Source organism: Tinamus guttatus, unplaced genomic scaffold (assembly GCF_059628265.1).
Source record: "Tinamus guttatus ecotype Peru unplaced genomic scaffold, ASM5962826v1 Tinamus_guttatus_pri_ptg000683l, whole genome shotgun sequence".
In the NCBI taxonomy this organism is placed as follows: domain Eukaryota; kingdom Metazoa; phylum Chordata; class Aves; order Tinamiformes; family Tinamidae; genus Tinamus; species Tinamus guttatus.
In genome coordinates, this window is record NW_028289217.1 from 57,548 (window position 1) to 82,939 (window position 25,392).

Here is a 25,392-nt window from a genome sequence, read left to right on the forward strand (position 1 = left end):
GGGAAAGGTGACGCCACGGGCTATTGAGCCACTCCCCCGAATGGGGGGGAGTCTTCGCCTCCGCACGGAAAACTACATTTCCCATCATCCCGCGCGGCCCATGCGCATGCGCGTGTTCCCCCCCCCGCACGCGCATGCGCGCAGGGGCGCGGCTCCCCCCGCCCCCGCTCGCGCCTGATTGGCAGCGACGCCGCCCAATCGCCGCTCGCCAGCTCCCGCCGCGGCCAATCCCCCCGCCCCCGCCTCCCGCCCCCCCTTTCCTGGAGGTGACGGACGCCCCGCGGAGCCAATGGCGGGCGGCGGGGGCGGGACCCGCGCGCGGAGCGACGCGCGGCGCCGCCAACGGGCGCGCGGCGGGCGGCGGCGGCGGCCAACGGCGGCGCGCGGGGGGCGGGGCGCCGCCTCGCCCCGCCCCTCCCCGCGCTTCCTCCGCGGCGGCCCCGCCCGCAGCCGAGGTGGGTAGCAACAGTTGCCCCGGTGAGGGAACACGGAGGGCGCCATAGCCACGGTAGCCGTGGCGACCAGGGAACCCGGCAACAACAACCGCCGCCGCCCCCGCCCCGCCGCCGCCGCCGCCGCGGGGCCCCTTTCCCCTCCCCGCGCCGGCAACCGCGGCCCCGGGGCCCGGGCCCGGCCTCGCCGCCCGGCGCCTCCGGCCCTGGAAGCGACGCGGCCTCCGCGGGGCCCCGCCGAGGGACGAGGCAGGTGGGTCCGAGGCCGCTCAAGATGGCGGCGGGCGGGAGGGACCGGGGAAGCGGCGGCGGGGCGGGGGGGGGGGGGGGGAAGGCGGCGGCGGGACGGAGCGGGGGGAAAGGGCGGAGGGGGGGGCGGGCGCTGCCCTGCCCCGACTGAGGGGCCCCGGCGGCGGCCCCGGGATTAAGAAGGGCCCAGGCCGCGGCGGGAGGCGGGGCCTGCCGCGCGCCCCGGTGATTGGTGGGCGGGCGGGCCAATAGGAAGAGGCGGGGCTCCGCGGGGCGCCAATGGCGCGGTGGGTGGGGCCTTCCCCCCCCGGCCGGGGGGCGCGCTGGCGGGGGGGGGTTGATGATGTCACGCGGTGATGTCACACGGTGATGATGTCATGGCCGTGATGTCGTCAGCAGCGCGGGGGAGGGGATTGGGGTGATGTCACGTGGCCAGTGGGAAGGGCTGTGATGTCACCCTGTGATGTCACCAAGGGATGCCGCGCTGTGATGTCACCCAGCAGGGTGATGTCATGTTGGTGATGTCATAGCGCCCAGCAACGTGGTGCCGGGGGAGGGGGGGGGGGTCACCCCATGATGTCACCCTGCATTGCTAGGGGGAGGCGGGGGGGCGGTGTCATCGTGCTGTGATGTCACCCCAGCGGTGACACGGGGAGGTGACAGTCACCACGCAGGTGTGACATCACCCCTGGAGTGACATCACCACAGAGGTGACATCACCGTCATGGCACCCCATTCCCGCAATCCCTGTCGGGAAGTTACGGAGCCCGGCCGCTTCCCCAGGGGCTCCGGAGCCGCCTCCATTCCCGCTCCGGATCCCGGGGGATCCGCTCCGGCTCCAGGGGCTCAGCCAGCTCCATCCCGGGATCCCCCCCCCCAAATCCAGTGGATCCCCCCTGGCTCCAGGGTGTCCCCGTGGTTCCATCCGGGCACATCCCGCCTGGATGCAGGGGCTCCCCCTGGCTCCATCCCAGTGGATCCCACCCAGCTCCAGGCACTCCCCCCATCCCCATCCCACAGATTCCACCCGGCTCCATCCCAGGAGCCCCCAATCCCCATCCCACAGATCCCACTCAGCTCCATCCCAGTGAATCCCACCCAGCTCCAAGGGCCCCCCATGCCATAGATCCCTCCCGGCTCCATCCCAGGAGCCCCCCCAATCCCCATCCCACAGATCCCGGCTCCATCCCAGGAGCCCCCCCCAGTCCCCATCCCACATATCCCAGCTCCATCCCAGGAGCCCCCCCCAGTCCCCATCCCACAGATCCCACTCGGCTCCATCCCAGTGAATCCCACCCAGCTCCAGGCACTCCCCCAATCCCCATCCCACAGATCCCATCTCTATCCCAGGGACTCCCCCCATCCCCATCCCACAGATCCCATAGGCTCCATCTCAGGACCCCCCCCAATCCCCATCCCACAGATCCCAGCTCCAGGGATTCCCCCCATCCCCATCCCACGGATCCCATAGGCTCCATCCCAGGAGCCCCCCAATCCCCATCCCACAGATCCCGTCTCTATCCCAGGGACTCCCCCCATCCCCATCCCACAGATCCCAGCTCCATCCCACAGATCCCAGCTCCATCCCAGGAAGCCCCCAATCCCCATCCCACAGATCCCATCTCCATCCCAGGACTCCCCCCATCCCCATCCCACGGATCCCATAGGCTCCATCCCAGGAGCCCCCCAATCCCCATCCCACAGATCCCATAGGCTCCATCCCACAGATCCCATCTCCATCCCAGGACCCCCCAATTCCCATCCCACGGATCCCATAGGCTCCATCCCAGTCCCCCCCCATCCCACAGATCCCAGCTCCAGGGACTCCCCCCATCCCCATCCCACAGATCCCATAGGCCCCATCCCACAGATCCCATAGGCCCCATCCCACAGATCCCATAGGCTCCATCCCAGTCCCCCCCCATCCCCATCCCACAGATCCCAGCTCCATCCCAGGAGCCCCCCAATCCCCATCCCACAGATCCCATAGGCTCCATCCCACGGATCCCATCCCCATCCCACGGATCCCCCCCCCCCCGGTGGCTCCGTGCTCCCCCCGTCCCTCACCCCGTCCCCTCCCGCCGCCCCCCCCCCAGGGCGCCGCGGAGCCGCCCGCGCGGATCCTCCCGTCGGCATGGCGACGCCGGCCTACGTTACCGAGCTACAGGCGGCCCAGCAGCAACAGGCGCCGCAGCAACAGGCGCCGCCGCCCGCCGCGACGCCCCAGCAGCAGCAGCAGCAACAGCAGCAGCAGCAGCAACAGGCGGCGGCTCCGGCCGCTCCGTACGGGACGGAGCTTCCCGGCGCTCCCGCCGCTCCCGCCGCTCCCAAGGCCTCGTACGGAGCCGAGCTGGGCGCCCCCCCGGCCCCCGCCGCCCCCGCCGCCCCCCCGGCCCCCCCGCAGCAGTACATCGTGGTCACCGTGTCCGGTAGGTGACGGGGACAGGGACGGGGGGGTGGCCACGGGGCCCGGCCCGGTGGCCACGGGGATCATCCGATGCCGCTTCCCAGTGGCCACAGGGCTCGTCTGGGGTCCCTTCCCGGTGGCTACTGAAGCTGCTTCCTGGTGGCCACAGGGCTCATCCGTTGCCACTTCCCAGGACCACAGGGCTCATCTGGGATCACTTCCCGTTGGCTACTGAAGCCGCTTCCCAGTGGCTACGGGGATCATCCGATGCTACTTCCCGGTGGCTACTGAAGCCGTTTCCTGGTGGCCACGGGGTTCATCCATTGCCACTTCCCGGGGCCATGGGGATCATCTGGGGTCGCTTCCCGGTGGCTAGTGAAGCCGTTTCCTGGTAGCCATGGGGCTCATCCATTGTCACTTCCCGGGGCCATGGGGCTCATCCGATACAGCTTCCTGGTGGCTACTGAACCCAATTCCCACAGGGCTCATGTGCTGCCGCTTCCTGGTGGCTACTGAAGCCGTTTCCTGGTGGCCACAGGGTTCATCCATTGCTGCTTCCCGGTGGCCATGGGGCTCATCTGGGGTCACTTCCCATTGGCTACTGAAGCCGCTCCCTGGTGGCCACAGGCAGCTTCCCGGTGGCCACAGGGCCCATCCGATGCCGCTTCCCAGTGGCCATGGGGCTCATCCGCTGCCACTTCCCGTTGGCTACTGAAGCCACTTCTTGGTGGCCACAGGGCTCATCCAGTGCAGCTTCCCGGTGGCTACTGAAGCCACTTCCCAGTGGCCACGGGGCTCATCTGGGGTCACTTCCCGGTGGCTACTGAAGCTGTTTCCTGGTGGCCATGGGGCTCATCCAAAGCCACTTCCCGTTGGCTAGTGAACCCACTTCCCGGTGGCCACGGGGAACATCTGCTGCCGCTTCCCGGGGCCACAGGGCTCATCTGCGGTCACTTCCCAGTGGCTACTGAACCCACTTCCTGGTGGCCACGGGGCTCATCTGGGGTCGCTTCCTGGTGGCTACTGAAGCCGTTTCCTGGTGGCCACGGGGCTCATCCGCTGCCACTTCCCGGTGGCTACTGAAGCTGTTTCCTGGTGGCCATGGGGCTCATCCATTGCCACTTCCTGGTGGCCACAGGGCTCATCTGGGGGTCACTTCTCATTGGCTACTGAAGCCACTTCCCGGTGGCCACGGGGCTCATCTGGGATCGCTTCCCGTTGGCTAGTGAAGCCGTTTCCTGGTAGCCATGGGGCTCATCCATTGCCATTTCCCGGTGGCTATTGAAGCCACTTCCTGGTGGCCATGGGGCTCATCCGATGCCGCTTCCCAGTGGCTACTGAAGCCGTTTCCTGGTGGCCACATGTGGCTTCCTGATGGCCACAGGGCTCATCCATTGCCACTTCCCAGGGCCACGGGGCTCATCTGGGGTCACTTCTCATTGGCTACTGAAGCCAGTTCTTGGTGGCCACGGGTCTCATCCACTGCCGCTTCCCAGTGGCCGCGGGGCCCATCCAAAGCCACTTCCCGGTGGCTACTGAACCCGCTTCCCAGTGGCCACGGGACTCATTCAGTGCCGCTTCCCGGTGGCTACTGAAGCTGTTTCCTGGTAGCCATGGGGCTCATCCAAAGCCACTTCCCGGTGGCCACAGGGCTCATCTGGGGTTGCTTCCCGTTGGCTACTGAAGCTGCTTCTTGGTGGCCACGGGGCTCGTCCGATGCCGCTTCCCGGTGGCTACTGAATCCAGTTCCTGGTGGCCACGGGACTCATCCGATGCCGCTTCCCGATGGCCACCACTGAAGCTGCTTCCCAGTGGCCACCAAGGGCCCTTCCCAGTGGCCATGGGTCTCATCCGGCGCCACTTCCCGGTGTCCACGGGTCACCACAGCGGCCTTCCCGGCATTCCCACATCATCCCGGAGCAAATCCGGAGGGTTTTAAGCCCAGGGATGCGGAGGGATCAAGCCAGGCATTCCCATGGGACAGATCCAGGGCTCTCCATCCCTTCCCGCTGTTGCCGCCTCTTCCCTGTGGATCCCCCCAGCCCAAGGTCCCGGGAGAGGGAGAAAATCCCGGCGCTTCCGCAGCCTCCCCAGCGGCACTCCCCTTTTCCCTGGAATCGAGTGGGATTTGGGAAGCGGGGGGGGGGGAAAGGGCTGCTTTTGGGCGGATTTTTCCCGACTTTTCCCGTTTTTCCGGCAGAAGGCGCTATGCGGCCCAGCGACACCGTGTCGGAGGCCAGTCCCGGCTCGGCGGCTCCGGCCGGCGTTCCCACCCAGGTGGTGCAGCAGGTCCAGGCCACGCAGCAGGTACGGCAGCGGCTCCCGGAGCGCTCCGGAGCGTCCCGGGATGCCTCGGAGCGTCCTGGTGCACCCCGGAATGCCCCGGAGCATCCCGGAGTACCCCGGAGCATCCCGGAGTGCCCTAGAGCATCCGGGAGCATCCTGGAGTGTCCCGGAGCATCCCAGAGCGTCCCAGAGCATCCCGGAGTGCCCTAGAGCATCCTGGAGTGTCCCGGAGCATCCTGGAGCGCTCCAGAGCATCCTGGGATGCCTCGGAGCATCCTGGTGCACCCTGGAATGCCCTGGAACATCCCAGGGTACCCCGGGTCATCCTAGAATGCTCTGGAGCATCCTGGAGCATCCCGGAGTGTCCCGGAGCATCCCAGAGTGCCCCAGAGCATCCTGGAATGCCTCAGAGCATCCTGGAGAGCTCCAGAACATCCCGGGATGCCTCGGAGCATCCTGGTGCACCCTGGAATGCCCCAGAGCATCCCAGAGTATCCCGGAGCATCCCGGAGTGCCCTGGAGCATCCTGGAATGCCTCAGAGCATCCTGGAATGCCTCAGAGCATCCCAGAGTGCTCCAGAGCATCCTGGGATGCCTCGGAGCGTCCTGGTGCACCCTGGAATGCCCTGGAACATCCCAGAGCATCCCGGAGTGCCCTGGAGCATCCCTGAGCATCCCGGCATGCCCTGGAGCATCCTGGAGTGCCCTGGAGTATCCTGGAATGCCTCAGAGCATCCCGGAGTGCTCCAGAGCATCCCGGAGTGCCCTGGAGCATCCCAGAGTGCCCCGGAGTGCCCTGGAGTGCCCCTGAGCATCCTGGAATGCCTCGGAGCATCCTGGAGTGCTCCGGAGCATCCCGGAGTGCCCTGGAGCATCCCGGAGTGCCCCGGAGTGCCCTGGAGTGCCCCTGAGCATCTTGGAATGCCTCGGAGCATCCCGGAGTGCTCCGGAGCATCCCGGTCCGACCTCTCCGCTCCTTCCCGCAGAGGCTCCTGGTTCAAGCCGGCGTCCAGGCCAAGCCGGCGGCCGTCTCCCCGCTCCAGATCACCGGTGTCCAGGTATCCCAGCAGGTAGGGACACGGCTGCTCCGGATCCCTCCGTGCCGGCTCCGAGCCCCACGGAGCACCAGGAGCATCCAAATCCCGCTGCCCTTCCCGGTGCATCCCGGCGCATCCCGAGCCCAACGTGCTGTTGCGACACCTCCTTTTGCCCCGGGAATCTCCGCCCCCGTGGGGATGTCGGAGCGGCGCATCCCGCGTCGGGAAGCGGGAATGTCGGGATGCGCCGCTCATCCCGGCCGGCTCTCTCCATTCCCAGCGCTCGCCGGTGCCGACCAGCAGCTCCGGAGCCAAAACGGGCCCCGGGCAGCAGCTCCAGGTGCACGGGGTCCAACCCGTTCCCGCTGCTCCGGAGGTGAGTCCGGAGCCGCTCCGGAGCCTCCCGGAGCAGGCGGGGAGCGATAAGCGGGGAGGATTCCCAGGAATGTGGAGGCGTTTGCGCCCGGCTCCATCCCGGCTCCGCGCGGAGGGGGCCGGGCGGAGCAGGGGGAAAGAGACGGAGAGGGAAGGAAAAGTGGGAAAGAGGGAGAAGCAGGAAGGGAAAAACGAGGAGAGGAGGGAAGGGTAAGAGAAAGGGAAAAACGGGGAGAACGGAGGGAAATGGGAAGCAAAAGGGAGAAAAGGAAAAGAAAGAGAAGGAAAAGAGAGAGAAAGAAAAGAGGGAAGGAAAAGAAAGAGAAGGAATAAGGAGAGGAGGAAAAGCAGGAAAGGAATAGTGAGAAAGGAAAAACAGGGAAGGAAAAGCAAGGAAAAGAAAGGAAAAGCAAGAGAGGAAAAGCGGGAAAACCAAAGAGAGAAAAACAGGGAAAGGCAAAGTGAGGAAAACAGGGATAGACGAAGTGAGGGAAAAGCAGGGAAAGACGAGCAAGGGGAACAGGGAAAAGTAAAGTGAGGGAAAATGGGGACAAGTGAAGGGAGCAGGGAAAGGTGGGGGGAAGCGGGAAGGATGAGGGGGGAACAGGGAAAGACGGGGTGGGGGAACAGGGAAAGATGGGGGGACAGGGCAGGATGGGGGGCAGCAGGGGGGCAGTGGGGCAGGATGGGGGGCAGCAGGATAGCGGGGGGGCAGGACGGGGGGCAGTGGGGCAGGATGGGGGGGACAGGGCAGGACGGGGGCAGCAGGGCAGGACGGGGAGCAGTGGGGCAGGATGGGGGGCAGCAGGATAGCGGGGGGGCAGGACATGGGGGCAGTGGGGCAGGACGGGGGCAGCGGGGCAGTAGGGGGGGCAGGACGGGGGGGCAGGACAGGGGGCAGGGGGGCAGGATGAGGGGCAGGACGGGGGGCAGGACAGGGGGGCAGTGGGGCAGTAAGGGGGGCAATGGGGCAGCAGGGGGGCAGCGGGGCAGGACAGGGGGGCAATGGGGCAGCAGGGGGGCAGCGGGGCAGGACAGGGGGCAGCAGGGGGGCAGCAGGGCAGGACGGGGGGCAGTAAGGGGGGCAGGGGGGCAGCAGTGGGGCAGGCCGGCCGCCCCAGCGGTGCCGCTGTCGCGCAGCGCCCCGCGGCCGCCCCGAGGGACCCCCGGCTGCTGCTGCTGGGAGCGGCCGCCGCGCTCAGAGTAGGATCCCGCTCCCCGTTCCCGCTTCCCGCGGAGCCGCCGGCGCCCGGAGCCGCCGCCGGGCTCAGCGCCGCGTGTCCCCGTGTCCCCCCGTGTCCCCCCGTGTCCCCCCGTGTCCCCCCGTGTCCCCGCGCAGGTGCAGCAGCTGCAGCAGGTCCCGGTGCAACACGTCTACCCGGGCCAGGTGCAGTACGTGGAGGGCAGCGACGCCGCCTACGCCGCCGGCACCATGTGAGCGGCCCCACAGCCCTGTTTGTGCCCCACATCTGGGCCCTCGTCTGGCCCTCCATGTGTCCCTCCGTCCTTCCATCCATTCCCGTCTCCCTCATCCGTCCCTGTGTCCCCCCATCTGTCCCTGTGTCCCCCCATCTGTCCGTGTCCTCCCATCCATCCTTCCCTGTCCCCCCATCTGATTCTCTGTCCCTCCATCCTTCTCTCTGCTCCTCCATCCCCCTACCTGTTCCTCTGTCCCCATCCATCTCCCTGTCCCCTCATCCGTCCTTCTGTCCCCCACATCCGTGTCCCTGTCCCCCCATCTGTGTCTGTCTCTCCATCCCTCTGTCCCCCCATCCATCCCTCTGTCCCTCCGTCCTTCTGTCTTTCCCCCCATCCATCCCTGTGTCCCCCATCCTTTTCCCTGTCATTCCATGTGTCCCTGTGTCCCCCTTATCCATCCCTTTGTCCCCCCCACCCTTTTCTCTGTCCCTCCATGTGTCCCTTTGTTGCCCTCATCCATCTCTCTGTCCCCAATCTGTCCCCCATCCATCCCTGTGTCCCCCCATCCTATTCCCCATCCCTCCACGTGTCCCCTCACCCTTTCCCCGTCCCTCCACGTGTCCCTGTGTCCCCTTCATCCATCTCTCTGTCCCTCCATCTGTCCCCCATCCCTCCCTGTCCACCCCATCCTCTTCCCCATCCCTCCACGTGTCCCTCTGTCCCCCTCATCTATCTTTCTGTCCCCCCATCCTTTTCCCCATCCATCCCTGTATCCCCCCATCCTCTTCCCCATCCCTCCACATGTCCCTATGTCCCCCCATCCTTTTCCCCATCCCTCCACGTGTCCCTGTGTCCCCCCATCCTTCACCCCATCCCTCCATGTGTCCCTCTGTCCCCCTCATCCATTTTTCTGTCCCCCCATCTGTCCCCCATCCCTCCCTGTCCCCCCCATCCTCTTCCCCATCCCTCCACGTGTCCCTGTATCCCCCCATCCTGTTCCCCATTCCTCCACATGTCCCTGTATCCTCCCATCCTTCACCCCATCCCTCCACGTGTCCCTCTGTCCCCCTCATCCATCTTTCTGTCCCCCCCATCCTCTTCCCCATCTCTCCACGTGTCCCTGTATCCCCCCATCCTGTTCCCCATCCCTCCACATGTCCCTGTGTCCCCTCATCCTTTTCCTCATCCATTCCTGTGTCCCCCCGTCCTTTCCCCATCTCTCCACATGTCCCTGTGTCCCCCCACCCTGTCCCCATGTCCCCCCACCCTGTCCCCGTCCCCGCCTCCCGCTCACCCTTCCCGTTTCCCCCCGCAGACGCTCCGGCTCCTACCCCTACGCCGAGACCCCCCTGTACCCCCCGAGCGCCGCCGGCGCCGCCGCCTACTACGACCCTCCGGCGCCGGCGGTGCCGCCGAGCACGCCGGCCACCTCGCAGGCCGTGGCGGCCGCCGCCGCCGCCGTGCCCATGTACGTGTCCGGGGGGCAGCTCGTGGGCGCCCCCGGCGCCTCCGGCAGCGCCGCCTCCGCCTCCGGCACCGGCACGGGCGGCACCGGCGCCGCCGGCACCTACGTGATCCAGGGCGGCTACGTGCTGGGCAGCTCGGGCCAGTCGTACTCGCACACGACGCGCGCCTCCCCGGCCACCGTGAGTGCCCGCGCGGAGGCTCCTGCAGCCCCGTTCCGGTGCGTTTTTCCCCCAAAAAAGTGCCCTAAAAGTCCCCCAAAAAACGGGGCGGTTTCGGGGCGCAGGTGCAGTGGCTGCTGGATAACTACGAGACGGCCGAGGGGGTGAGCCTGCCCCGCAGCACCCTGTACTGCCACTACCTGCTGCACTGCCAGGAGCAGAAGCTGGAGCCCGTCAACGCCGCGTCCTTCGGGAAGCTCATCCGCTCCGTCTTCATGGGGCTGCGCACCCGCCGCTTGGGCACCCGGTGCGTCCCGGCGCCGCGGAGCCGTCCCGGGGCGGATCCCGCGGTTCCGTTGTCGTTACCGGTGTCGTTTCCCGTTGTCGTTACCGGTGTCGTTTCCCGCAGCGGTAACTCCAAGTACCACTACTACGGGCTGCGCATCAAGGCCAACTCGCCGCTGCTGCGGCTCATGGAGGACCAGCAGCACCTGGCCATGCGGCAGCAGCCCTTCTCCCAGAAGCAGCGGTGAGCGCCGCCCTTCCCGGCCCCCATCCCGGTTTTATCCCGGGCTCCGGCGTCATCCGCGTTGGCTCCCCGCAGGCTCAAGACCGTGCAGAAGGTGGAGGGCATGACCAACGGCGTGGCCGTGGCGCAGCAGCAGAGCTCGGGGCTCTCCGACATCAGCACCCAGGTGCAGCAGTACCAGCAGTTCCTGGGTAAGCAGCGGCCGCCGCGGTGCCACCCGCCGCGTCCCCACGTTGTCCCCTGCGTCACCGCGGGGCCGCCTTCATAGAATCATAGAATGCTTAGGGTTGGAAGGGACCTCTAGAGATCACCTAGTCCAACCCCCTGCATACGCAGGGACACCTAGAGCACGTGGCACAGGACTGCATCCAAGTGGGGTTGAAGGTCTCCAGAGAAGGAGACTCCACAACCTCTCTGGGCAGCCTGTTCCAGTGCTCTGGCACCCTCACTGTTAAGAAATTTTTCCTTAAGTTCCTATGGAATTTTTGGTGCTTCGGTTTCCGGCCATTTCCTCTAGTCCTATCCTTCCCGCAGACGCCTCGCGCGCCCTGGCCGACTTCTCCGAGCTGGAGCTGCAGGGGAAGGCGCTGCCCGACGGGGTGAGCGCCGAGGACCTCAAGGCCTTCCAGGTGCTCTACCGTGAGCACTGCGAGGTACGGCCGCCGCCGGGACGCCCGTGTCATTGTCACCGTCACCGCCGCCGCGGCGCCGCCGCTCACCCCGCCGCCGTCCCCGCAGGCCATCGTGGACGTCATGATCAACCTGCAGTTCACCCTGGTGGAGACCTTGTGGAAAACCTTCTGGAGGTTCAACCTCAACCAGCCCAGCGAGGCCGCCCCCGTGGCAGTGTGAGTAGGGGCCACCACGTCCCCATTGTCCCCATTGTCCTCATTGTCCCCATGTCCCTGCATCCCCAGCAGCACATCTCCATCATCGCCAATCCCCGTTGTACTCACGTCTCCATTATCCCTGTCATCCCGTTGTCCCCATCATCCCCTCATCCCGATTGTCCCCATGTTTTTGTTATCCCTGTCATTCGCACGTCTCCATCGTCCACCATTTCCATCATCCCTACGTTTCCATCATCCCCACGTCTCCATCATCACCCTCATCCCCACGTCTCCGTCACCCACCATTTCCATCATCCCTACGTTTCCATCATCCCTGCGTGTTTCTATCATCCCCACGTCTCTGTCATCCACCATTTCCATCATCCCTAGGTGTTTCTATCATCCCTACATTTCCATCATCCCTAGGTGCTTCCATCATCCCCACATCTCCATCATCACCCTCATCCCCACGTCTCCATCATCTGCCATTTCCATCATCCCTAGGTGTTTCCATCATCCCTACGTGTTACCATCATCACCCTCATCCCCACGTCTCCGTCATCCACCATTTCCATTATCCCTACATTTCCATCATCCCTACGTGCTTCCATCATCCCTATGTGTTTCCATCATCCTCACATCTCCATCATCCACCATTTCCATCGTCCCTAGGTGTTTCCATCATGCCCATGTCTCCACCATCCCCCTCATCCCGTCATTCCCACATCTCCATCATCCCTGCGGCCCCGTCCCGGTGCCGTTCCTCGAGCGCCACCGCGAGGCCGTTTTCGGGGGGAATCGGGGCGTTTCCGAGCGCGTCCCGCCCGCCGCAGGCACGACGAGGCGGAGAAGCGGCTGCCCAAGAGCTCCCTCGTGGCCCTGTCCAAGTTCGAGCCGGTGCTCAAGTGGACGAAGGACTGCGACAACCTGCTCTACCAGGGCCTGGTGGAAATCCTCATCCCCGACGTGCTCCGGCCCATCCCCAGTGAGTGCCGGGCCGTCCCCGCCGCGCGTCCCCGCCGGCGTCACCGTCCCCCGCGGCATCACCGTCCGCCGCTCCTCCCCGCGCAGGTGCCTTGACGCAAGCGATCCGCAACTTCGCCAAGAGTTTGGAGAGCTGGTTGACCAACGCCATGATGAACATCCCCGAGGAGATGGTCCGCGTGAAGGTGCCGCTGGTGGCCGCAGGGGACCGCGCGGGCTGGTGGCGCCGGCGCTGACGTCCCCCTCCCGCGCAGGTGGCGGCAGCAAGTGCCTTTGCCCAGACGCTGCGGCGCTACACGTCCCTCAACCACCTGGCGCAGGCGGCGCGCGCCGTGCTGCAGAACACGGCGCAGATCAACCAGATGCTCAGCGACCTCAACCGCGTGGACTTCGCCAACGTGCAGGTAGCGGCGGCGCCGGGGACACCCGGGGACACCCGGGGACCCCCAGGGGACACCCGGTGACGCCGCGGCCCCGCAGGAACAGGCCTCGTGGGTGTGCCGCTGCGAGGACCGCATGGTGCAGCGGCTGGAGCAGGACTTCAAGATGACGCTGCAGCAGCAGAACTCGCTGGAGCAGTGGGCGGCCTGGCTGGACGGCGTCGTCACCCAGGTCCTCAAGCCCTACCAGGGCAGCCAGGGCTTCCCCAAGGCCGCCAAGCTCTTCCTCCTCAAGTGGTCCTTCTACAGGTACGGTGGCCCCGCGGTGGTGGCGTCACCGCTGGGGTGACGTTCCCCATGGTGACGTCCCCACCACCACGGTGACGTTCCCCATGGTGACCCCCAGCACTGCGGTGATGTTCCCCATGGTGACATCCCACCACGATGGTGTGACGTTCCCCATGGTGACATCCCCAGCACTGCGGTGATGTTCCCCATGGTGATGTCCCACCATGGTGGTGACATCCCCCTATGGTGACATCTCCAGCACCGCGGTGATGTTCCCCATGGTGACATCCCACCACCATGGTGACATTCCCCATGGTGACATCTCCAGCACTGTGGTGATGTTCCCCATGGTGACATCCCACCACCATGGTGACATCCCCCTATGGTGACATCTCCAGCACCGTGGTGATATTCCCCATGGTGACATCCCACCACGATGGTGACGTTCCCCATGATGATGTTGCTCTCAGGGATGTTCCCTGTGATGATGTCCCCCACAGTGCTATAGTGACATTCCCTATGGTGACATCCCCACCACGGTGGCACCACCATGGCAGTGACATTCCCCACGGTGACATCCCACCACCATGGTGACATCCCCCTATGGTGACATCCCCAGCACTGTGCTGATGTTCCCCATGGTGACATCCCACCACAATGGTGTGACATTCCCCACGGTGACATCCCGCCACCATGGTGACGTTCCCCATGATGATGTTGCTCTCAGGGATGTTCCCTGTGATGATGTCCCCCACAGTGCTATAGTGACATTCCCTATGGTGACATCCCCACCACGGTGGCACCACCATGGCAGTGACATTCCCCACGGCAACATCCCACCATGGTGACATCCCCCTATGGTGACATCTCCAGCACTGTGCTGATGTTCCCCATGGTGATGTCCCACCACGATGGTGTGACATTCCCCACGGTGACATCCCACCACCATGGTGACGTTCCCCATGGTGATGTTTCCCCCAGGGATGTTCCCTGTGCTGATGTCCCCCATAGCGCTATAGTGACATTCCCCACGGTGACATCCCCACGGTGACCCTGCCCGTGTCCCCCCTGTCCCGCAGCTCCATGGTCATCCGCGACCTGACCCTGCGCAGCGCCGCCAGCTTCGGCTCCTTCCACCTCATCCGGCTGCTCTACGACGAGTACATGTACTACCTGGTGGAGCACCGCGTGGCCCAGGCCAAGGGCGAGACGCCCATCGCCGTCATGGGCGAGGTGGGGACGCCGCGCCGGGGGGACACCGCGGGGGGGGGGGGGACACCAGGGGGACACTTTGGGGACACTGGTGGCTGCTCCCGGCCTGACCTGTCACTCCCACCCCCAGTTCGCCAACCTGACGAGCTCCCTGAATTCCCTGGACCCTGACAAAGGTGAGGAGCGTTAACTCTGAAACCTACTGATGCACCCAACCTCATATATATGTATATATATGAGGGCGCAGCAGCTTTTTTGGGTGGTATTGGGGTGGGGGGGGGGGGGACACACGCACTCCTGCTCACGCCGCCCCCCCCCGCAGACGAGGAGGAAGAGGAGGAGGAGGAGAGCGACGAGGAGCTGCCGCAGGAGGTGTCCCCGGACGCCATGGAGCCGCCGGCCAAGCTGGCGCGGGCCGAGTCCCGCGGCATCTTCGTCCCGGCGCTGCCCTCCAGCTAAAGGGGGGGGGCCCCGCAGCCCCCCCCCAAAAAAAACACCCCCCCCCCCGCCTGCCTGGTATGCGCACGCTTCGCCCCCCCCCCGCCCTCCCCGCCATGACCCCCCCCCACCCCCCCAAAATGAGGGGCCCGGCCCAGGGGCCGCGTGTGCCCCCCCCCACTGTCCCCCCCACCCTGTGACTGGGGGGGGGGGGGGGCGCGGGGGGGGGCTCAGCAGCGAAATGTGCCTTAAGCGACGCGCCGGGTTCGTGTGCCAAAGCGTGGGGACCCCCCCGCCCCCCCGCCACGGGGACACTGGGGATAGAGGGGGGGGGGTCGGGGGGGGCAGGAAAGGGGGGGACCCCCCCTCATTGCAGGTCACGTCCCATCCCCCCCATCTCACATCTCTTTATTGGGGGGGGGGGTTGAGGAGCTGCCCCCCCGTAGGGCCATGGTGGGGGGGGGGGGCAGGATGGAGGGGGGGGGGGCAGCACAGACCCCCCCCCCGGGGGGGGGGCTCCCAGCTGCTCTGGAGGGGGGGGGGCTGCCCCATCCCCCCCCCCCATGGCCACCGCTGCCTTAGGCCGGGCCCCCCCCGCCCCCCCCCCTCCTTTAGCTCTTGGACTTTCACTGATTTGTGCTTTTTTTTGTATGCCCCCCCCCCAACATCGTGCACTTAGTGACCCCATCAACGCCCCCCCCCCCCAGCCCGGGGGGGCTCCCCTGAGCGCGGGGGGGGGCGGCTGCTCCCGCTGGTTTCACCCCCGCGGTCGCTGTTTAATCCCCCCCCCCGTGGAAACAAAAATCTCTATTTTGTGTCCCCCCCCCCCCCAGCCTCAATCCCACCCCCCCCCAAGCCCCGCTGGCCGGGGGGGGTCGCGGGCGCCGGCCCCCCCCCCCCCGCCGTGGCCGTGTGTCGTCTCAGTGCAAACGCCGTTTTCTACCTTTTGTAGTTCTTTCTTAAAGAGGAATAAATCCAGCGTGGTCTTTGCCCCCGCCGCCTCCGTCCATCTGCCCCCGGGGGGGCTATTAATGAGGGGGGGGGCTTTTCCCAGCGACGGGGGGCATTTATTTGCCGGGGGGGGGGGGTAAAGGGACGGGGGAAACGTCCCCCTCCATCCGCAGCACCGAGTGCGGCTGCCCCCACCCCGGCGCTTAAAACACGACGAGCAAAAAATATATATAAAAAAAAGGGAAAACGTGGGGGTAAAAGGAGGGGAATTGGTTCAAAGGGCGCCGTGGGGGGGGTCACAGGACGGGGGGGTCACAAGACGATCCAGGTGTAGCGCTCGTTGTCGGCCAGGACCTTGAGGGAACAACCTGGGGGGGCAGAGCGGAGCTGGGGCCGGCCCGGACGCCTGGGCCCCCGCGGCGTCCCCCGGTGTCCCCCGGTGTCCCCCGGTGTCCCCACCTTTGTGCAGGGCCTCGTTGGTCATCCTGTTGACGTAGCGGCCGCTGCTCTCGGGCACCAGCCACTTCATGACGGTGTCGACGCAGCCCTTGCGGTAGGAGCTCCACACGCTGCCGCTGCCAAAGGGGGGGACACGGGGGGGACCCCGGCGCTCCCGGTCACCCCCCTTGGGGACACCGCGGTCCCCAAGTGCTCCCGGTGGCCCCCACGGGGTGGGGGCAGCGCCCGGTTCAGCAGCTTGAGGTGCCCCCGTCCCCGTGGCCTCGGGTCCCGGTGCCTGGTGTCACCCTGTCACCCCCGGGACACACTTGGTCCCGGTGCCACCCTGCCCGGGCTGTCCCCTGTCCCCACCCTGACCCACCTGGTCTGTCCCTTGACCTCGGTGAGGTCGCCCACGCTGACGGTGACGAAGGTGCCCGTGTTGAGGTCCCAGGCCACCTTCAGGCTGGTGTGGTAGGTCTTTGGTCTGGGGGGCGGCGGGGTGAGCGGCGGCGCCGCGACGCGGCTCCGCGCGGCGTGACATGTCGCGACACGTCGCGATACGGCGCGATAGGGCGCGACGTGGCGCGACAGGATGTGGCACATCGCGACACAGCGCGACATGGCGTGATAATGGCGCGACGCGGCGTGATAGGATGCGGCACGTCGCGACGCAGCGCGATAATGGTGTGACATGGCGTGATGCGTCGTGACGCGGCGCGATAGAATGTGGCATGTCATGACACGGCGCAATAACAGCGCGATAGGGCATGACGTGTCGTGACGCAGCGCGATAACGGCATGACACGGCATGGCGTGTCGCGACGCGGCACGATAGGATGTGGCATGTCGCGTCGCGATAACGGTGTGACGTGTCACGACGCGGCACGATAGGATGGGGCACATCAGGATGTAGCACGTCGTGACACGGTGCGATAACGGCGTGACGTGCTGCGACATGGCACGATAGAATGTGGCACGTCACGACACGGCGCGATAACAGCGCAATAGGGCGTGATGTGTCGCGACGCGGTGCGATAGGATGTGGCACATCGCAACACGGTGCGATAACGGTGTGACACGTCGCGACGTGGCACGGTATCGCGCAACACGGCGCGATAACGGCGTGACATGTCGCGACGCGGCACGGTATCGCGCAACACGGCGCGATAACGGCGTGACATGTCGCGACGCGGCACGGTATCGCGCAACACGGCGCGATAACGGCGTGACGTCGCGACGTGGCACGATAGGATGCAGCGCATTGCAACACGGCGTGATAACCGTGTGACATATCGCGACGTGGCACGGTATCGCGCAAGACGGCGCGATAACGGTGTGACATGTCATGACGCAGCACGATGGGATGCGGCACGTCGCGACACGGCGCGATAATGGCATGACGTCGCAACGCGTCACGATGGGATGGGGCGCGCCGCAACGCGTCACGATGGGATGCGGCACGTCGCGACACGGCGCGATAACAGCGTGACGTATCGCGACGCGGCACGGTATCGCGATATGTCGCGACAGGGCTCACCGGAGCTGCCCCTCTTCGTCGGGCGAGGGGAAGGCCAGCAGCAGCAGCCCGATGTTGATGATGACCTGGTTGGTCTCGGGACACACCTGGGCCAGGAGGAGGAGGATGGAGGAGGCCGCAGCGGGGGACGCCGTCGCGGTGCCACCCGCGGCGTCACCGTCACCCACCTCGAGGATGACGATGTCGTAGTCGCTGAAGGAGCAGAACTGGCGGGCCCAGGCGGCGTCGTGCCGGATCACCTCGTTGATGACGTACTCGAAATCCAGCGTCAGCTGCTCCACCGTCAGGAACTGGCCCTGCAGGGGGACAAGTGGCACCCGGTGGCCTCCAGGGTGGCAGTGTCACCCCCCCTGAGTGTCACACGTCCCTCACCTGGGCGACCGCCCTGTCCTTGAGCGGCTTCAGGCTGCGGCCGCGCAGGTCGGTGACCACGAAGGGCAGCGAGATCTTGTCGTCCTCCGGCTCTGCAAGGGCGGCGGGTGACGGGGACGGCGCGGGCGGAGAGGTGACGCCGCGGGGACGTCCCCGCGGGGACGCGGCCGCTCACCGTCCTCGCGCTCGGCGGCCTCGGCCGGCTCCAGCACGTAGCGCAGCTTGGTGTAGTTGACGTAGCCGGGCTCGGCGCCGCACGGCGACGCTTTGGGGGACAGCTCGGCCTCGGCGGCGCCGCGCGGGGACGCCGGCCCGGCGGGCGGGCGCCAGCGCCGCCCTTCCCACGATGGCGACGGCGACGTCCCCGCGGGGATGGGTGGCACCGGGGAGCCGCTCCCGCCGCCCTCCTCTTCGTCGTCCTCCTCCTCCTCGGCCAGCGCGGAGCCCGTGGCCTCCTTGGCGCGGCGGAAGATGTCGGCCACGAACTCCTTGGCCTTGGCCACCGCCGGGGAGAGCTCGGTGGCCCGGCCGGGGCCGCTGTCACCGTCACCTGGCGCCGTCCTGCTGGTGGCGGCGGGGGCCGCGCCGGGCCGGGCGCATCCGTCCCTTTCCGAGGGCGGCCGCTCCGGCGCGTTCCCGGCGCGTTCCCGGCGCCAGCTCTGGTTCCGGTGTCCGTAGAGGATCTGGGAGGCGCCACCGTCACCTGCGAGAGGGAAGGGACGTTAAGGGGACACCGAGGACGCGGCGCGATGGGGGGCAGTGTCCCTGCGGGAGAGAAGGGACATCAGGGGACACGCAGGGATGTGACGGGATGGTGGGAGAGAAGGGGACATTAGGGGACATTAGGGGACACAGGGGTGTGGAGTGTCCCTATAGGAGCAAAGGGGACACCAGGGCATGCAGGGACATGGTGGGGGGACACCCGCATTCCTAGGGGACACCAGGGCACACAGGGACACTGTGGGGTGGACACTGGTGTCCCCATGGGCAGGAGGGGACCCTGGGGACACAGGGACACCATAGGGTGGTCATTGGTGTCCCTGTGGGAACGAGGAGACCCTGGGGACACAGGGATGCCACAGGGTGGACATTGGTGTCCTCACGAGTGCAAGGGGACCCTGGGGACACAGGGACGCCGCGGGGCGGACACTGGTGTCCCCACGGGTGCAAGGGGACCCTGGGGACACAGGGACGCCATAGGGTGGTCATTGGTGTCCCTGTGGGAACGAGGGGACCCTGGGGACACAGGGATGCCGCAGGGTGGACGCTGGTGTCCTCACGGGTGCAAGGGGACCCTGGGGACACAGGGACGCCATAGGGTGGTCATTGGTGTCCCTGGTGTCCCTGTGGGAACGAGGGGACCCTGGGGACACAGGGACGCCGCGGGGCGGACGCTGGTGTCCCCACGGGTGCGAGGGGACCCTGGGGACACAGGGACGCCATAGGGTGGTCATTGGTGTCCCTGTGGGAACGAGGGGACCCTGGGGACACAGGGATGCCATGGGTGGACATTGGTGTCCCCATGGGCACAAGGGGACCCTGGGGAAGCAGGGACACCACGGGGTGGTCATTGGTGTCCCTGTGGGAACGAGGGGACCCTGGGGACACAGGGACGTCACGGGGCGGACACTGGTGTCCCCACAGGCACAAGGGGACCCTGGGGACACAGGGACGCCATAGGGTGTTCATTGGTGTCCCTGTGAGAATGAGGGGACCCTGGGGACACAGGGACGCTACGGGGTGGCCATTGGTGTCCCTGTGGGAACGAGGGGACCCTGGGGACACAGGGATGCCGCAGGGTGGACATCAGTGTCCGCATGGGACCAAGGGGACCCTGGGGACACAGGGACACCACGGGGTGGTCATTGGTGTCCCTGTGGGAACGAGGGGACCCTGGGGACACAGGGACGCCGCGGGGCAGACACTGGTGTCCCCACGGGTGTGAGGGGACCCTGGGGACACAGGGACACCACGGGGTGGTCATTGGTGTCCCTGTGGGAACGAGGGGACCCTGGGGACACAGGGACGCCGCGGGGCAGACACTGGTGTCCCCACGGGTGCGAGGGGACCCTGGGGACACCCGGGGCCCCTTGGGGACACTCGGGGCCGCACCGGCGGCGCGCACGGCCACGGCGCAGGCCACGAGCGAGTAGCTGGTGTTGAGCAGCACCACGTGGTCCTTCTTGAGCTGGAACGCGGGCTGGAACGTCGGGAACGGGTAGACGACCTGGTACTTGGTGTGGAGCAGGAAGCCGTGCCGGAGACAGTGCGGCCGCGCGGCACCTGTGGGGACAGGGGACACTGTGAGGACAGGGGACACCGTGGGGACATGGGGACACCATGGAGACATGGGGACACCGTGAGGATACGGGGACACCGTGAGGACAGGGGACACCGTGAGGATACGGGGACACCGTGAGGACAGGGGACACCATGAGGATACGGGGACACCGGGTACTTGGTGTGGAGCAGGAAGCCGTGCCAGAGACAGTGCGGCCGCGCGGCGCCTGTGGGGACAAGGGACACTGTGAGGACAGGGGACACCGTGGGGACATGGGGACACCATGGAGACATGGGGACACCGTGAGGATACGGGGACACCGTGAGGACAGGGGACACCATGAGGATACGGGAACACCGGGTACTTGGTGTGGAGCAGGAAGCCGTGCCAGAGACAGTGCGGCCGCGTGGCGCCTGGGGACAAGGGACACTGTGAGGACAGGGAACACCGTGGGGACATGGGGACACCATGGAGCATGGAGACATGGGGACACCGTGAGGATACGGGGACACCGGGTACTTGGTGTGGAGCAGGAAGCTGTGCCGGAGACAGTGCGGCCGCGCGGCGCCTGGGGACAAGGGACACCGTGGGGACACGGGGACACCTGGGACTTGGTGTGGAGCAGGAAGCCGCACGGAGGACATGGGAACACCGGGAGGACAGGGGACACCACAAGGACACAGGACACCATGAGGACAGGGGACACTGTGAGGACAGGGGACACCGCGAGGACATGGGGACACCTGGGACTCGGTGTGGAGCAGGAAGCCGCATGGAGGACATGGGGACACTGTGAGGACAGGGGACAGGGACACCATGTTGTCCACACGGAGCACACGCGTGCAGCCGGCACCCACAGCACGCACATGTGGGCACCCATCGCCCACGCGGTGCCCCTGCGGCACCCACACGTGCACCCGGCGCCCACGCGTGCACCCAACGCCCACATGAAACGCCCATGCGTGCAACCGGAGTGCCCACGCGGTGCCCACATGTGCAACCGGAGCACCCACACGGTGCCCATGCGTGCAACCAGCGCCTACGTGGAGCGCCCACATGGTGCCCACGTGTGCACCCGTCACCCACATAAAACACCCACACGTGCAGAGTGCCCATGTGGTGCCCACGTGTGCGCCAATCGCCCATGCAGCGCCCACGCGTGCAACCGGAGTGCCCATGTGGTGCCCACATGGTACCCACGCGGTGCCCACACGTGCACACATCGCCCACATGAAACACCCACATGTGCAGCCGTCACCCATGTGGTGCCTACACGTGCGCCCATTGCCCATGTGAAACACCCACGCGTGCACCCGTCGCCCATGTGGAACACCCACGCACGCAACCGGAGCACCCACGTGGTGCCCACGTGTGCAGTCGGTGCCCACACATGCAGCTGTCGCCCATGCAGCACCCACTTGTGCACCCGTCGCCCACATGAAATGCCCACGCGTGCAATCGAAGCGCCCACACGGTGCCCACGCGTGCACCCATCGCCCACATGAAACACCCACACATGCAACCGGAGCACCCACGCGGTGCCCACACGTGCACCCAGCACCTACGTGGAGCGCCCACGCGGTGCCCACGCGTGCGCCTGTCGCCCACGTGGAATGCCCACGCGTGCAGCCACCCCCCACGCGGTGCCCACGCATGTGCCCATCGCCCACATGAAACGCCCATGTGTGCAACCAGAGCGCCCACGCGGTGCCCACGCAGCGCCCACGCGTGCACCCATCGCCCATGCAGCGCCCACGCGTGCAATCGGAGGGCCCACGCGGTGCCCACGTGTGCACCCGTCGCCCACATGGAACACCCACATGTGCAGCCGTCACCCATGTGGTGCCCACGCGTGCGCCCGTCGCCCATGTGAAACACCCACGTGTGCAACCGGAGCGCCCACGCGGTGCCCGCGCGGTGTCCACACGTGCACCCGTCGCCCACGCGGTGCCCACGCGGTGCCCGTGCGCGCCCGTCCTCACCGGCGGCGCGGCAGCCGGCGCAGGGCGCCGCGGGCGGCCCGGCCACGGCGCTCACGTAGATGTCGCGGTGGTTCTCGTCGCTCAGCAGCAGCATGTTCACCAGCGGGGCGCTGGCCGAGCGCGTGCTGGGGACAACGGGGACAATGGGGACAACGGGGACAACGTGGAGGCGCCGCGCGCGTCCCCTTCGTGTCCCCAACGTCCCCTCCGCGTCCCCTGCGCTCACTTGAAGCCGAACACGATGACCTTGGAGCTGTCGCTGGGCCACTCGCACACCGTCAGGTACAGGTCGCTGTAGATCTCCTCGTCCTGGAACAGCCGCACTTGGCGCACCTGGGAGCGGGGGCGACAGGCGGCGGCTACAGGCGGCGCGCGGGTGACGGGGCGCGCGGGGCCGCGGGGACACCCACCAGCCGCAGCTTGCTGTGCACGTTGAACTCCCACCAATACAGGTGGTAGATGTAGAAGGAGAAGTCGTCGTCGCCGCTGCTGCTCGTGTAGGACAGGACGTAGCGGCCGCACTTGGAAAAGCCCAGGAAAATGTGCCTGGAGCGGGAGCGAGAGCTGGGGGGGGCGCCGGCGTTCCCGGAGATCCCGGGGTTCCCAGAGTGGGAGGGGGGTGTCAGCATTCCCAGAGATCCCAGTGTTCCTGGGCTTGGGATGGGGGAAACTGGCATTCCCAGAGATCCTGGTGTTCCCAGGGTGGTGGTGGGGAGGGGATGCCGGCATTCCTGGAAATCCCAGTGTTCCAGGAGCAGGGCAAGGGGACCTCCACCATTCCCAGAGATCCTGGTTATCCCAGGGTGGTGGCGGAGAAGGGATGCCGGCATTCCCAGAGGTTCTGGTGTTCCCAGGGTGGTGGTGGGGAGGGGATGCCGGCATTCCCGGAAATCCTAGTGTTCCAGGAGCAGGGCAGGGGGACCTCCACCATTCCCAGAGATCCTGGTGCTCCCAGAGTGGTGGTGGGGAGGGGATGCCGGCATTCCCGGAAATCCCAGTGTTCCAGGAGCAGGGCAAGGGGACCTCCACCATTCCCAGAGATCCTGGTTATCCCAGAGTGGTGGTGGGGAGGGGATGCCGGCATTCCCGGAAATCCCAGTGTTCCAGGAGCAGGGCTGGGGGGGGGAGGCTCCACCACTCCTGGAAAACCTAGCGTTCCAGGCAGGGGCCCTCCACCATTCCCGGCGATCCCGGCGTTCCGGGGCCCCCCACCATTCCCGGCGTTCCGTACCCCGCGCACAGCAGCTCCTCGTCCACGATGCTCTTGAGGGAGACGCAGACGCGCGGCGGGAGCTTCCGGAAGAGCCGCGGCGAGAGCTGCCCGCTGATCTGTGGGGGGGGGGACGCGGTGAGCCCCCCCAGAGCCCCCCCATAACCCCCAGAGCCCCCCCATAACTCCCCCCATCCCGGCCTCCCCCCGCTGACTTGGGGGCTCCCCCAATGTCACCCCCCACAAAGACCCCCCCTGCCCCCCCACCATGTCCCCTGCCTCAGGACCCCCCTCCCGGGCTCCCCCCTTCCCTGTCCCCCCCACCCCGAGGTCCCCCCCTCCCTGTCCCCCCTCAGGCCCCCCCATGTCCCCCCCGCCATGTCCTGTCCCCCCCATGTCCCCCCCATCCCGAGGTCCCCCCCACTCCACATGTCCCCCCCCCCCAGGACTCCTCCAACGCCCCATGTCCCCCCTTCAGGACACCCCCCCGACCCCCCTCCATGTTGTCCCCCTCCAAATCTCCCCTCCCTCCATGTCCCCTCCTCAGGGCTCCCCCCCTCCATGTCCCCCCCACCCCGAGGTCCCCCCCACTCCATGTCCCCCCCCTCGAGCTCCCCCTCCCTCCATGTCCCCCCCTCAGGGCTCCCCCTTCACGTCCCCCCCCCCTCAGGACTCCCCCGACCCCCCATGTCCCCCCTTCAGGGCCCTCCCCCCGACCCCCCCTCCATGTTGTCCCCCCCTCCATGTTGTCCCCCCCTCCATGTTGTCCCCCCCTCCAGGACCCCCTTCAAAGCTCCCCCCGCTCCATGTCCCCCCGTCAGGACTCCCCCGCCATGTCCCCCCCACCAGGACTCCCCCAACCCGCCATGTCCCCCCTTCACGTCCCCCCCTCCACGTCCCCCCTCAAGGCGCCCCCCTTCACGCCCCCTCCCGCCATGTTCCCCCCTCCTCCCCGTACCTTGACGCGCTCCAGCTGTCGCACCACGTGCTCCCGCCGGCCCCGCGGGCCCGACCCGGCCGCGGAGCCGCTCGCCGCCCCCGCCGGGCCCCGCTTCCCCCCCGGGCCGCCCCGCTCCGATTTCGAGCTGGGCGCCATTTTCCCCCCGGCCCCCTCCGCTTCCGGAGCGCCGCGGCCCGCCATCGATGACCCGCCCACGTCGCGCCCCCATTGGCCCGCTCCGCGCGGCCCTCGCGCTTCATTGGGCCAAGCAGCGGCGCGAGGCGGGAGGCCCCCTTCTGATTGGCCTAGCGCGGCTGTCGCTCACCGCCGCGCCCCGCCCAGACGCGGCCGGAAAGCCAATCAGAACGCGACGCCGTCCCTTCCCGCCCTGCCGGGGGCGTGCTCTGATTGGACAGCCCTCCTGTCCGTCCGCACTTGGGCGGTTGCCATGGAGAAGAGGCACCAGCGGGGCCCGGCCCCGGGGGAGTGGGCGGGGCCCCCGAGGGGCCTGGCGGGAGGCGTTGCCGGGGCAACCGAGGGGGCGTTGCCAGGGCGACCGTCTCTAGGCCCGGGCCAGGCCTGGGATCTGTCACCAGGCCCGGGACCTGTCACCAGGCCGGGATGTGTCACCCACACGGGGCTGTAGCCAGGCTGGAAGGGTGTCACCCAGCTGGGGGCCACCCTCACACCGGGGACAAGTCACCAAGCACCTGTCACCAGCAGGCTGGGGACGATGGGGGCCACCGCCACTGGCCTAGAGCTCTGTCACCAGGGCCACCATGCGGTCCCCATGGGCCTGGGGATCAAAAGGAGGCCGGGAAGCTGCCACCACCGGAGGGACAACCATCAATTTGAGGCCCCCAGGACAACCACCATGCCCAGAGTGGTGGCACCAGGCCAGGGACATGCCACAGATCTGGTGATGCCACCAAGGCAGGGGGACTTCCAGCCTGGAGCTCCCACGGTTATGGGGACAACCAGGAAAACAGGTGGCAATGAAGGGCCTGGAGAACCATAGCAAGGCCCAGGGTGACCCTGTCACCGCTGTCCCCACACCCTTGGGGACAGCCCAGACATTTAGGAGCGCCCCGTGCACAGGGAGAAGTCAAATGTGCCCCCAAAAAGCCCAAATTCTTCATAGAAACTTTATAATTTGTCTCTGAAAGC

General features: G+C 67.1%; 2 protein-coding genes across 2 annotated transcripts; one reads left to right on the plus strand and one right to left on the minus strand.

Moving 5' to 3' along the window:
- Positions 1–687: 687 nt before the first annotated feature.
- RFX1 (regulatory factor X1) lies at positions 688–14,541 on the plus strand. The gene is made up of 19 exons (XM_088536624.1): positions 688–705; positions 2,798–3,130; positions 5,309–5,415; positions 6,381–6,464; positions 6,712–6,807; positions 8,146–8,240; positions 9,541–9,871; positions 9,976–10,157; positions 10,260–10,379; positions 10,455–10,570; positions 10,914–11,032; positions 11,118–11,227; positions 12,043–12,194; positions 12,281–12,378; positions 12,448–12,597; positions 12,674–12,882; positions 13,941–14,094; positions 14,204–14,249; positions 14,396–14,541. The coding sequence occupies exons 2-19, from the start codon at positions 2,836–2,838 to the stop codon at positions 14,530–14,532; spliced, it is 2,601 nt and encodes an 866-aa protein (XP_088392750.1). The 5' UTR covers positions 688–705; positions 2,798–2,835; the 3' UTR covers positions 14,533–14,541.
- A 1,225-nt stretch (positions 14,542–15,766) lies between these two features.
- DCAF15 (DDB1 and CUL4 associated factor 15) lies at positions 15,767–24,381 on the minus strand. The gene is made up of 13 exons (XM_088536613.1): positions 24,244–24,381; positions 23,307–23,404; positions 22,486–22,621; positions 22,302–22,408; positions 22,076–22,200; positions 19,925–20,095; positions 17,988–18,515; positions 17,813–17,904; positions 17,608–17,736; positions 17,441–17,526; positions 16,283–16,387; positions 15,922–16,037; positions 15,767–15,830 (listed from the first exon to the last, which is right to left on the minus strand). Exons 1-13 carry the CDS (start codon positions 24,379–24,381, stop codon positions 15,775–15,777), a joined length of 1,887 nt encoding a protein of 628 aa, XP_088392739.1. The 3' UTR covers positions 15,767–15,774.
- Positions 24,382–25,392: the final 1,011 nt, after the last annotated feature.